This window comes from Micromys minutus, assembly GCF_963924665.1.
Source record: "Micromys minutus genome assembly, chromosome: 10".
Classification (NCBI taxonomy): domain Eukaryota; kingdom Metazoa; phylum Chordata; class Mammalia; order Rodentia; family Muridae; genus Micromys; species Micromys minutus.
Window position 1 is genome coordinate 19728039 of NC_137979.1, and position 13345 is coordinate 19741383.

Genomic DNA, 13345 nt, shown 5'->3' on the forward strand with positions numbered 1-13345 from the left:
AGGTGGCCTTCCTGCCCAACTCCTAGGGACCACACTCGAAGCACATCCCCATCTTACCTGTACTGTGCTTGAAAGTGGTTCTGCACAAAGCTGGGGCCTAAGGAGAGAGGAGCTGCAGGTGGCTGGAGGTCCTCTGAGACCTTACTCGATTCTGGGGGCAGCTGCAAAGGAACAGGGAAGAGATCCAATGACATCCTGTCCACATTATGCCACAGAGCTGCTTCCGGCAGAAGCCACTGCCTCACCCTAACGCCCATATCATCCCTTCCTGCGCCTTGGGGAGCCAAGATCTGTACTGGTTCACCATTACTCAGTGTTCTTTCAATTGTCCTGTTTGCCCAAACCCCTGGGAAAGGGTGTACACGCGTGCAAAACACAGAACTCAAGGGGAACCATACAGAGAACTCATACACACTTCCGGCCCAACTCCAGCTCCCTAGAGTTGACGGCACTGCTCTTCACCTATTCCTGCTGGGGCCTCAGATACATCTACAGCAGGAATCAATTGTCGACAGGTAAGTGTTGACGTAGGCCACCGCCTTCAGAGGTTCTAGGCAGGAATCTTCTCCAAGCCTCTCCTAGATTCAGTGGCTACTGCTGGAATTGCTTGCCTGTGGCCACACCATTTTGTCCTCTGGTTCAGCATCTTCAAAAATGTTCTTTGCTCTGTGTTTATACTGTTTTGTCCTCTGTGGTCTCTAGACTCCCTCTGCCTGTTATAATAACACTCAATATTGTGCTAAGAGACCAAGTGAATAATCCAAGTTAATTACCCTACTTCAACTTTCTTAATCACATCTGTAAACAGCAGTTCCAAATCCCTGCATCCTGAATATATCTTTCTAGGTCATCTTTCACCTTTCTTCCTTCAAGGCTCTGGCCTATTCCAGTGTCCCCCGTCTTCTCTGAATGGCTGCTACTCCCAGTATGAGCTGCTCCAGCTTCCCAGGTTTCCTAATTATCCTTACTTTCTGCACACCCCATAGTACACATGGGACACAATGACTTAGGAGGTCCTTGCTACACACACACACACACACACACACACACACACACACACACACACACCAAAAAAAAAAAAAAAAAAAAACCCAAAAAACAAAACACTGAAGGTTGTCCAGAGCACCATTCCACTCATAGCAACTCATAATACAAAACTGTTTAGTAAATATCTGAGCGTCTACATAAGGCCAGACATACAATTTTCCTGACAGCATTGTATCTCAATTTCTCAATGTGTTTTATCCTCACTACCCTAAGGAGTCATTTTAGACACTTTCTCCTTCTCACCCACCCCATCCCTGGAATTCTGAGGATTACACCCAGGGCCTCACACATACGAGGCAAGCTCTCTACCACTGAGCTACCTCTCCAGCTAGGCATATTTTTCAAAGCATCCCCAACACAAAGCTATAATGTAACACTGTGCATGTGTCTGTATGTTTTTTGAGTATCTATCTCCCAGACCAATTTGTGTCACTTAGGGGCCTTGAACACGCTATCTTTGTTTCTGTGTTATCATGAGCAGTCTTTGTCCCCTTACATTGTTTCTGCTGGGTATTTTCTAACAGAGATGATAATTTACTTGCTCTGTAGCTTTTATCTTAGTCCAATTTCTGTTAGCAATAAAATTACCATAAACTCGGGCTGGAGAGATGGATCATTGGTTAAGAGCACTGACTGCTATTCCAGAGGTCCTGAGTTCAAATCCCAGCAACCACATGGTGGCTCACAACCATCTGTAATGGGATCTGATGCCTTATTCTGGTGTGTCTGAAGGCAGCTACAGTGTTCTCATATATATATATAAATTATTTTAAAAAATTTAAATACCACAAACTGAGTAATTTATTCCTTCTTGACTTTTATTATTGTTGTTTGGGTTTTTCTTCTTTGTTTCTTTATTTGTTGAGTTAGGGTCTCAGGTAGTAAGTGGGGCAGGAAGACTGAGGCAAAATCTTGTGGTTTTCAAGCCTATACCTCTTAAAAGCTGGGACTCCAGGCCTGCGCCACTATGCTGAAGGAAACCAAGAATTTACAACGAACCAAGAAAAGCTATCTCGGCTCATAGTTCTTTGGACTAGAAAGATGGCACTATCATCTTCTCGGCAGTTGGCAGGGACCTCTAAGTTTACAACAAAGAGAAAAGCAACTCTTCGTCATCTTACAAAGCTACCAATCCTACTCTGGACATATCTACTCTCATGATTTCAACTGACTCAATTACCTTCCAAAGCACCATCCTATTTCCAAAGCCAGTACCAGAGCTAAGGCTGGGGCTGAGTGGTAGGAACATACTTTCCTGGTGTCTATGAGTCCCCAGGATCCATTCCCAGCACTGCCAAACACCATTAACACATAAGTGTTCATACATTTCTGGGGTATGAACAGTTCCCTAATTCTAATATGGGAGTCATGATAGCATTCAACTGATAGAAGACATGTTCTGAGGAGTTAAAGAGTCATTCATAAATAGTGTCTTAGTCAGGGTTACTACTGCTGTGGTGAAATACCATGACCAAAAGCAACCTGGAGAGGAAATGGTTTGTCTTACATATCCAAAGTCATGGTCCACTAAGGAAGGAAGGAAGGAAGGAGGGAGGGAGGGAGGGAGGGAGGGTAGGAGGGAGGGGGGAAGGAAGGAAGGAGGGAAGGAAGGTAGGAAGGAAGGAAGGAAGGAAGGAAGGAAGGAGGGAAGGAAGGAAGGAAGGAAGGAAGGAAGGAAGGAAGGAAGGAAGGAAGACTAATTTTCAATCATGGCCACTTTTCCTGTATCTTGAGGTTATGGAGAATGATTGGCAGACCCTCAAGACTTAAACTCAAATGTCTCAAAGACCAGTTTGAAGGAGATGCATATTCATAGGGAACAAAGCTTTTACAGTGATGTTTCTCAACTAGAGGGTGATTTGGATCCCTTCCCAAGGGAATATTTGCCAACATTTGCACACTAGTTTAGTCCAAGTCAGGACTGTCCCTGGTACCTAGCAAGAAAGACCGTGCTTATACACTAACTAACACACAAGTCAGCACTAACACACAAGTCAGCCCAACACAGAAAAAATGATCCAGGCCCAGATGCCAAGAGCGCTCAGGTTCAGAAATCCTGGTATAGAGAATAGCATTTCCTTATTTGGATATGGGCTCTCCCATTTACTAGCTGTGTAACCTGGACACACATAGCTTATCCTCTCTGTGACCTTAAGCCAAATGATTTTCCTGCTACCAAAGAAATAAGAAAGGAAAACTGAAATGCAGGTTGAAAGGCTGCTGCTGAAATCTGGGTCTGGAATATCCCTCAAAGGCCCATTTGTTAAGGCGTGGTCCTAAGTGTTCACTTTAATAGTAGAACCTTTAAGCCAAGGCAAGGCCTAGTGGGAAGTCTTAGGTCACTGTAGGCATGCCCTTGAAGGGAACTGTAGGAATCCAGCCCCTTCACAGCTACTATGGGATAAAGAGCTTGCTCCTCCATGCGCTCCCACCATGAGGACCCTGCCACAGCCCTAATGCATTAGCTACACTTGACCACAGACTAAAACCTGTAAAAGCCCATACTACCCCTTTCCTCTTTGTAAGCTGCTTACAGGAACAGAAAACTGACCAACACAGCTAGTTATCTGTCCTGCTCACTTCCCAAGAAGGAAGAAGGGAGAGGAAAACAGGATGAGTCCCTGTTTATGCAGCACCAGAAGGTGAGACACCTGCCCATACCTCTCATCTAGTAGGAAACTGAGAAGACATAAGAAGCTTCCACAAGAAGAGGTTTGGCACACTGGATTTGAGATCCATGGACCCAGACTCAATCCAATTTACACGGGGTACAAGATCATGACCCTAAAGGGGCATGATGGCGCACACCCACAATCCCAGCATTTGAAAGGTAGAAAGAAGAAGATCGAGTATTCAAGGTCATCCTCAACTACATAGAACATTCCAGTTCAGTCTAAACTACAAAAGACTCTATCAAAGAGTGAATGACCCTGGAAAACCCCTAACCTAGGTTTCCACTAACTACAGAATATGAGTTATCACTATAAATATTAAAATAAGACAGGCTGAAGAGATGGCTCAGTGGTTAAGAGCACTGACTGCTCTTCCAGATGTCTTGAGTTCAAATCCCAACAACTACATGGTGGCTTACAACCATCTGTAATTAGATCTGATGCCTTTATCTGGTGAGTCTGAAGACAGATACAATATACTTATATATAATAAATAATTAAATCTTTAAAAAAAAAGACAACATTGTAATAAGTTTACTGATAGTCTACAATATACCAAGTAATAAGTCATGCAAATTATCAAAGTAGACATACAATACAGAACATACGGTAAATGGTATCATCTGTGTGTGTGTGTGTGTGTGTGTGTGTGTGTGTGTGTGAGAGAGAGAGAGAGAGAGAGAGAGAGAGAGAGAGAGAGAGAGAAATGTGTTCTTTGAATTTACAAAAAGCACATAAATAGACCACAAGTATCTACCCAGTGATGCATTCTTTGGGCCAGCAACTAATTTTGACTCTGTAAAAGATTTCCTTAATTTGTGTTCTCCTCACAGGCATTCGACTCGGGGATTTCAATCAGGCTACTACATTCTTCTGACCACATGCCTAGGAATGAGCATGCCAACTGTGCTAGGACCGTGAGGGTTTGCTCTGGAGACTCTATGAGCTATTCAGAGGCCCTCTTGCTACCAAGTGGGCAGAGCCAGAAGGAGAATGAAAGGGCAGAGTCGAAGATGCGGTGACATCACCTGGGATCTTGGATTCAGTCCTACCTAAAGCTGCTTCAACCAGATTTGCAGGTTATAAAACAACAACAAATGCCCTTTCCTTAAGCCAGAGGAAGTTAACTTTCTATCACATAAGAATTCAAAGATATAAATAAGATTCATAGAAAAATGACTACAGATAAAAGGGAGATCACCCGTTCCCTCCCAACCCAGAGAAAGTACCACCATATTGGTCTGTGGTACCCTGGGATTTTATTTTATATTTCATTTTTTGAGACAGGGTCTCATTGCGTAGCTCTGATCAGCCTAAAACTCAATATGTAGACCAGGAGGGTCTTCAACTTGCAGATCCACCTGGCTCTGGAACTACAGAGGTGCCTCAGCATACCTAGCTTCCACCCAGAGCTTTGTTGGGGCGACCACTGGTTTTGTTCACTCATGTCCTCTAGTCATTTGGAGTGATTGCTTTTAAAACAAGAAGACGGGCTTTCAAGCCAGAGACTCTTAAGCTAGAATCCTGACTAATTCCTTACTGTTTAAGATTAACCTTAGTTACACCCTTTTGTGTTTGTGTGTGTGTGTGTGTGTGTGCTCCTGTGCACATGTGTGCAGGTAGCCAGAGGCCAGAAGGAGGAGACTGATCCCTGGGAGCTAGCTAGATTTCAGGCATTTATGAGTTGCCTGTGTGGGTACAGGGGAACCAAAGTCTTGTCCGCTGGTAGACTCTTAACCACTGACACACATCTCCAGACCCATGAATCTTTAACTGTTGTGTTGTGATTAGAGACATGCACCAGGCATCCAGTCTGGCTTCCAAAGGGGTTTGGTGTGTGGTTGTTGTTGTTGTTGTTACTGGACTCATGAGTAGAAAGGAAATCGGGTGTGTAGATAGAAAACAAAACTGAAGGGCTGAGAATGTAGCTCCAGGGTAGACCACTTGCCTCTCAGGCCCGGGGATGAGATTCGAGTCTCAGTATTGTGGGGAAGGGAGAGAAACAAAAAGCTGATGAAGCAGACCTGGAAGCTAGGCCTGAATGCCTGTGAATCCAAAACGCTGCGTTACTTACAGGCCAATTACCAAGGTTCGAGAGATGCGCACTGCTTAAGGATCGGGTTACTATAACTTGACTCACTCTAAATGTAACTTCATCCACCTCTCCGTGAGCAATAAGGAGATCATGATAGTAAAGCAGGGCCATTATTGGTTTTTATTTAGGAAAGCTGTAACGACCACAGCTGATGTGCCAATTAATCATCACTTTTACAAAGTTCTGGAGTGTGGCTGGGTGTGGTGACAGACAACAGTCATCCCAGCACTTAGGGAGGCTGAGAGGGCGGGGGTGCGGCTTGAGTTTACAAGAACCAGCTTGGACTACATGACCGAGGTGTAATCCCCATCACTGCAGAGACAGAGCAAGCTAGGAGGGCTGACACAAGTTCCAGCCTGAGCTACGTAGCAAGACACGGTCTAAACAAAACAAAACAAAGCCAACAACAACAGAAGCAACCCCACAGCATTACAATGCTTTCTTTGTCCGAAAGGTCTGGGGCTGGGGTTCCTCAAAATCAGAGATTACCCACCCATGTCTTAAGAAAAGCAGAAATTGTTGCTCTGTGAGATACACTAACTGAGAAAGCCATAGTAGAGTCGGTCGAATTGGAACTGTCTAAAAATAACCAAGAACGTCTACCATGGCTCCAGGCACCCAGACATATGTATGGTATAGGATGGGGGAAAAAATTTAAGGAAAATATATTTGGGGGCTGGGAGAGGGATGGCTCAATTCAAAAAGTACCAGTCATGCAAGCACACGGATATGAATTCAAGCTCCCAAGGAGGAGCCTGCAGTCTCCGCACAGGGGAAGGAGACACCAGAGCATCCCTAGGGCCGGTTGCCCAGCCAGTTTGGCCAAATCAGCAAGCTCCCGGAATATCGAAAGAGCATGTCTTAAAAAAAAAAAATCTAGGAAGACACCTGGCATTGATCTCTGACATGCATATTTGCACCTGCACAAATAGAGACAAAAAGAACTGTTTTTTAAAATTATGACCCATAATGGAATCCTATTCACAGTTATCACTGGGACCAGGGAAGACAAGAAATACTGCAATAGGAGAGAATGACCCTCTAAAACCAGCAAGAGCTAGAAGAGAGCAAGCCCAGCAGATGGATACTGTGGCTAGACTACACAGGAATCTAAAGAGTGGAGCAGATATTCACAGGAAGGGGGGACGGGGCGGGGGCGGGGTCAACACACATGCAGATTAGAGAGTGACCAACCTGCTCAGATACCAGCCCATGAGCTGAGCCCTCCAAGTCCTCATGGACACGATCCAGAAGCCAGAGCAGGAATTCCAGGGCATCGTGCTGGGAATTGCCTTGGAACTGGGAGCCATACTTAGAAACGGCATTCTGAAAGGAAACAAAGACAAAAGTCACCCTGGGCCTTGATAAACAAATGAAGACTTATAAGCATCAAGCTCCCAAGTGGTCAGCATTCAGCCATGGCCTGACATGACAACACGGGTAGGAATAGGTTTCCTTGCCCCAAGCTGGGGGGTCTATGGGTTCTCTGAATAGAAGGCTCTGGAGACTTTGAAAACTCATGAGACTGTCTCTGCAGAAGTGTGTCTGTACACATGTGTGTGAATCTGTGTGTTTCTCTGTGTATGTCTCTCTCTCTGTGTGTGTGTGTGTGTGTGTGTGTGTGTGTGTGTGTGAAGATGATCTAAACTCAGGTTTTCATACTCACATGGCAAGCACTTAAATAAGCTATTTCTCAGCCCCTTTACTAAATACCTAGTGTCCACCACCTGTCCTCCCTGAAGCTCTTGTCCTTTGGTCACTGGGATTCCACTGACCTTCACTCCATCCTTTTCCTTCCACACCTTCTCTCTAGTCACCTCACGGGAAAACACCCTCTTCCCTCTCCTCGGCCGACTGCACTGGTTCTCGGGGCTTCCTTCCATTCCTTCCACTCTTTGGTGATGACGTCACTGAGAGCAAAATGAACTTCCTAAAGTACAAGGTGTGCAGCTCCTTCATCAAAATGCTGGCTGTGGGTCTTCATTCTGATTACTGCCTTCGGGGTCTTCCCCTAAGTTTCTGTGTAGCCCAGCCCCTCAATTTCAAATCTTTAAAACCCCACTCTGTCTTAGGATTGATGTCATTTCTCAGAAGTTCTTCCCAGGAGTAGCCTAGGATTGAATTCTTCCCCTCCCCCCAAGCCTCTGCTTCTCCCCACCCCAAAGTATCAACCTACTATTGAGTTCTAACTACTTCTGCTCACCTAGATGAGCTCAGCCAATATCTAAGTATATATCATGCCCCTTCCTCCCTGACCCTCTGGGTACATAATAAATCAGACCAATCAGACCTGCAGCCCAGCTAATGTAGCAAATCCTTTCTTTATCTCAAATTCCTTTAATGCTCATGTCCCAAACTCACATCTTCTCTATTCTATTTCTCTATCTTTGTCTGTCTCTGTCTCTCTCCCAACCCCCTCTCCTCCTTTCTCACCCTCATCAAGAGCTCCCACAGCCCTGTAACCCAGACCTCACACTCATTATGTAGTCAAGGATGATCCTAAACTTCTGACACCACACTCCCCCCACCCACCACCCCATCTCACCTCCCTAGCACCAGGATTACACTACCATGTTTACCCCCTCCCTGTTTCAAAGCTCCATGTAAAAAAGCCACTCTGGTGCCTCAAACATACTTTCTGGCTTCGATGGACCACACCAGCACTTTAGTCTAGTCTCGGTCCATTGTGAATTCTCTTCCTCTTAGCCTGGCTGCCTCACAGTCAAAGCCTCACAAAGAATCTGACAACTCCCAGAAGACAGATAAGATGGGATCTTTAACAAAACTGTGCAGGGCTGGGGCCCTGGCTCGGCAGGTAAATGCACTTGCTGCCAAGCATAACAAACTGAGTGAGTGTTCCATCCCCAGAGCCCATGGTGGAAGAAGAGAGCCTGCAAATTGTCCTTTGATCTCCTAAAAGTCCCCCCACACACACACGAGTGTGCATATCCCCCCAAACACAATTAATGACAAAAAAAGTAAAAATTTAAAAATTAAAGTCTCAGAAATATATCTAAGTTCCACATTGGCGAACACAACTCCAGGAGAGATACAAGCATTCTGTGGACCAAGGTGTGGTTCATCATCACACCTGTACCCAGTACCCTGAAGGCTGAGGCAGGCCGGTCTAAAGTTCCAGGCTAGTCCAGGCTATATAGCAAGATCTTTTTCTCAAAAATTAAAAGGGGTGGGGGAGTTAGGGGTTAGCTCAATCTGGAGAGTTTGCCTAGCCTGTGAAAGCCCAAGGTTGGACCTCAGCACATGAGACTGTGCTGTAGCTAAAATACTCAAAGATGTGCAGTGACATTTGGGACATTTATCCACAAAACAGCATGGCTAGGCCCTCAGCATGAATTTGTGCATTCGTGGGTGTATGAGAGAGAATATGTGTAAAAATATTTGTATATATGTGTGCATTGTGGGTGTGTGTGAGAGAGAGAGAATATGTGTATGTGAGTTTATGTGTGTGTGTTTGTGAGTGTGTGTGTATGGATGTGTGAGTGAAAGAAAGAATATGAGTGTGTGCATGTTTATATGTGTGAGTGTGTGAGAGTGTGTGTGTGAGTATATGTCAGTTTATGTGTGCGAGTGTGTGCTTAAGACTGTATGCATGTGTATATGTGTAAATGTAGGTATGAGTGTTTATGTATGTGAGTGTGTATGTGTGTGTATGAGTGTATGTATGTTGTCTCCCAGACAACATACTGGTGATTTTCAACATACTTCTTCTAGTTATTTAATAGTTCTAGCTATATTTTTTCTGCCCAATAGTTTTTACTGTTTCCATTTTTCCTACTGTTTTATCCACAACTATGAAAACAAACATGAAGAGCCTGGGGAATCTAGCTCAGTAATAAAGCACTTCCCTAGTGTGCAAGAGGCCCCAACTTCATCCTTGGTGCCACCAAAAAGAAAACAAAGAGTAAATCTTTGTTTCTAGAAAGGGACATCAGAAGTTCAAGGTCATTGTCCATGTAGTGAGCCTGGGATATTTGAGACCTCTCTCCAACAAATCAATTAAAAAAAAAAAAAAAAAAAAAAAAGAGAGAGAGAGAGAGAGAAATTTAAAAGTTAAAAGGAATAAAAGGAAATGCCTCTAGTATGATGCTTTTTATCTAAATTTGATTTTAAGCACATAAGCTAAGAGAAATTACAGATGGCTAAAACACTTATTTTAACCATAGAAAAGCTAGAAGACCATAAAATAGAACACATATCAGAAAGCATGATGCATCTGGGTGTGGTGGCGCAGTGCATACCTGCAGTCCCGGTCAGAAGGGGACAGAGACAGGAAGACCCTGAGTCCAGACCAGCCAGGGGCACAGTAAGCCTCAGTTAAAAAAAAAAAAAAAAATCAAAACCACTTCAGTTTTACAAAAAAAGACATGACATGAACAAATCTAATGCTTCTAGCATTGGGATCATAAAAAAGAAACAATTTGTTTAAAATGTCTGTTGAGACTTAAGACTGCACTGGCAAGCAAACAGAACCTTAAGAACAAAGCAGGAGGGATACACAGACAATGGAGGAAACAAATCCAAGAATAGACTAGACTAGAAACACTGGAAGCACTTCCACCTCTCTCCTAATCAAAAGGAGAGAAAAGAGTGTCCTTTACAAAGCTTGGCCTCCACAACAGTAACGAGGTCTTAGAGCAGCTGAGCTCAACCTTCCTGATGCTGGGACCCCTTAACACAGCTCCTCATGTTGTGATAACCCCAGACCATATCATTAGTTTTTGCTGCTACTTCTTAACTGTAATTTTGATACACTGATCAATCTTAATATAAATATCTGGTTTTCCAATGGCCTTAGGTGACCCCTGTGAAAGGATCATTTGCTATCATCCCCCCACAAGGGGACTCAACCCACAGATTGAGAACCACTGTCCCAGGGACTCAGGTTCCACAGAGAGTTAATCTTAAGTGTTCTCATCTCGGGGAAGGGTTAAGTGTATGATATTGCTGGCTGTGTAATTATTCTGAATTAACCATCTTACCCTGCACACACACCCCAAAGCATCACACTATATACTATGACAAAGGGAGTTGTCTTGTCAATTGTAAACTTCAGAAAGCTGGGGCAAGTGAACTTGTGAGACAATACCCAGTCTCCTCTGGGAGATTTCCTAACTGTGTATCTGAAACCTGGCATTATTATTTGGAAAGAAATAGTCGATGTAGATTGGAAATAAGAATAACTCTGAGGTGTGGTGGCCCCTAGCACTCGGAAGGCAGGGGCAGGCAGGGCAATGTGAGCTGGAGGCCAGCCTGGTCTACAGCTCCGGGACAGCCAAGACTACACAGAGAAACCCTGTCTCAAAACAAAACAAAATAATAATGATAATAATCCTAGCGCTAAGGAGGCAAAGGCAGACCAGTTCTTTGAGTTTTAGGCCAGTCAAGACTACACAGTGAGACCCTGTCTCAAAACCTAAAGAAAAGGGAAAGAAGGGTAAACATTTAAGATGGGGTGCTGACTGTCTAGGTACACATTAAATCCAACGCTTGAAATCGATGCACTTCCCTATGTAACTTAACACCTCAAAAAGGCTGGTTGTAAAACTAGGAAGTTCTTAAAACATCCATTCCTTTTATTTTGAAAGTGTGGGTTCCAGGAATAGAAGTGGATATTTGGAACTCACGGGAGCCGGGAACAATGATTTAAATACAAGGCACTTGGGGCTGGAAAGGGCCCATGTAGTTAGGAGCACTGATCTTTTGAAGGGTTCAGGTTTGATTCCCAGCACCCACATGGTGGCTGACAACCATCTCTACCTCCATCCTCAGGGATCCAAGGACCTCATGGGTGCCATGGGGTGCATGAACTTATATATGCAGGCAAAGCACCCATCTACATAAAAGGAAAGAAATAGAATTTTTAAATAAAATAAGTGAAAAAAATACAGGAAATTTCATCACAGTGTGCAAATGGAGAAACTCCATAGTGCATCATTCTCTCCACAAAGGACTGGTCCGTTTGATGATAGAGTCAAACATTAAAATTCCTGTGCATTATCCTAATGCCAATAGGGCCTTGTAATAAAGCATGATTAAAAAGAAAGAAGAATATAGCAGGATGTAAAGGGGTGTGCACTGTTAAACCTACCCTTGGGTGCAGAGGCAGGCAGATAAGTTCACATAGCACGTTCCAGGCTAGCTTGGCTACATTGTAGCCCGAGCTCAAAAGCAGAGCACAGAACTAGACTTTCTAATTGTTTACAGCCAGCAAGTTTACAAAGGCTTATCCCTGGGGAGTTACAGATTTTTCTTATACCTTTTAAATTTTTTTTCAATAAACATATTTAACTATATCATTAGAAGAGCAAAAATTTCGGATGAGAGGATTTCAAAATATATTTAATCAGCCGAGCGATAGTGGTACAGGTCTTTAGGTGCTTGGGAGGCAGAGGCAGGTGGATCATTGTGAGTTGGAGACCAACCTGGTCTACAGAGCTCTGGGACAGCCAGAGTTACACAGAGAAACCCTGTCTTGAACCCCTCCCCACCAAAAATAAAAGTGCATTTAATCCATTTTCTACTAAAACGAAAATTGGTCCTACTATGTGTGGGAAACTGGTGAGTCTGGGCTCTAGAAGGGAGAACACTGTAAACCCACCCTCTTTGTGGGGGTCGCACCCTGCTGGAACAGTCCTGGGCTCTAAGCTAGCTAATCATCTTAAAAGACAATCACCTTAACAAGGTCAAGTCTCCAATTCTCCACTCTCCTCCCCAGCTCCATGAGCTTTCATCAGTGAATCTGGCAAAAGGATTCTTGGCCTGAGTTCCAACCCCTGCTCCATCCCTCCCCTTGGATGTCATTTTCCCTTTCCTGGCCTGGAGCAGCTATATCCCCATCTCCCATGTCCTTAGGTGACACTTCATCTTTCACAACCCAATTCAGGGTCTTCAACAGGGAAGGCTGCACACACAGCTCCTCCATACAAGTCATACCTATTTGCCACAACTGTCACAGCTCTTTGTGTGGTCACTTTCCGTCTGGATGCCAGTTCTGGGGGCCTGCATGACCACTGTGTTGACATCCATTTCTCCTCTAGACAGTGAACCCTTGGAGAGCAGTCCCTGCATCTAGATTCAGAGTTGTCACTCAGTCCCAAGATCTGGTTTTTACCCATCTCTCATCACACAGTCCAGGTTCCCTGACAGAATGTCTCCATATTCCATAAAGGTGTGTCAACCGGGGGAAAGTGTCAATGTCCATAAAAGAAAGCAGCACCCACCTAGATTGCTATCCCTAATATTTTTAAAATCCAGGATTCTAAAACCCATTCCACCTTCCAAGTTTAGTCACCTAAAAGTCCCAGGAAAACCCCAGATTATGTCTCCCTCATTAACAACATGGTTATCTTTCAGTTCCCCAAGGCACTAGGAGCTCCCAGGCCCTGGGGATTCAGACAGCAAAAGAGAGGAAATCCTGGTGAGTCACTGGCAGTCCTTCCATTTCAAGCTACTTGCCATACTCCCAGCTGTAGTAACTGGGTGGGGATACTCTGGTAAAAGAAAGCTTACC

At 44.3% G+C, this 13345-nt stretch overlaps 1 protein-coding gene across 1 annotated transcript in view; it reads right to left on the reverse strand.

The window, feature by feature from the left end:
* Nucleotides 1-13345, reverse strand: part of USP43 (ubiquitin specific peptidase 43) — a gene marked incomplete at its 5' end in the record, with an annotated part of 54763 nt that overhangs the window by 39287 nt on the left and 2131 nt on the right. Inside the window, 2 exons of the mRNA XM_080922384.1 lie at nucleotides 58-161; nucleotides 7009-7140. Of these exons, the coding sequence (XP_080778510.1) occupies nucleotides 58-161; nucleotides 7009-7140 (236 nt within the window). The remainder of the gene's footprint in view (nucleotides 1-57; nucleotides 162-7008; nucleotides 7141-13345) is intronic.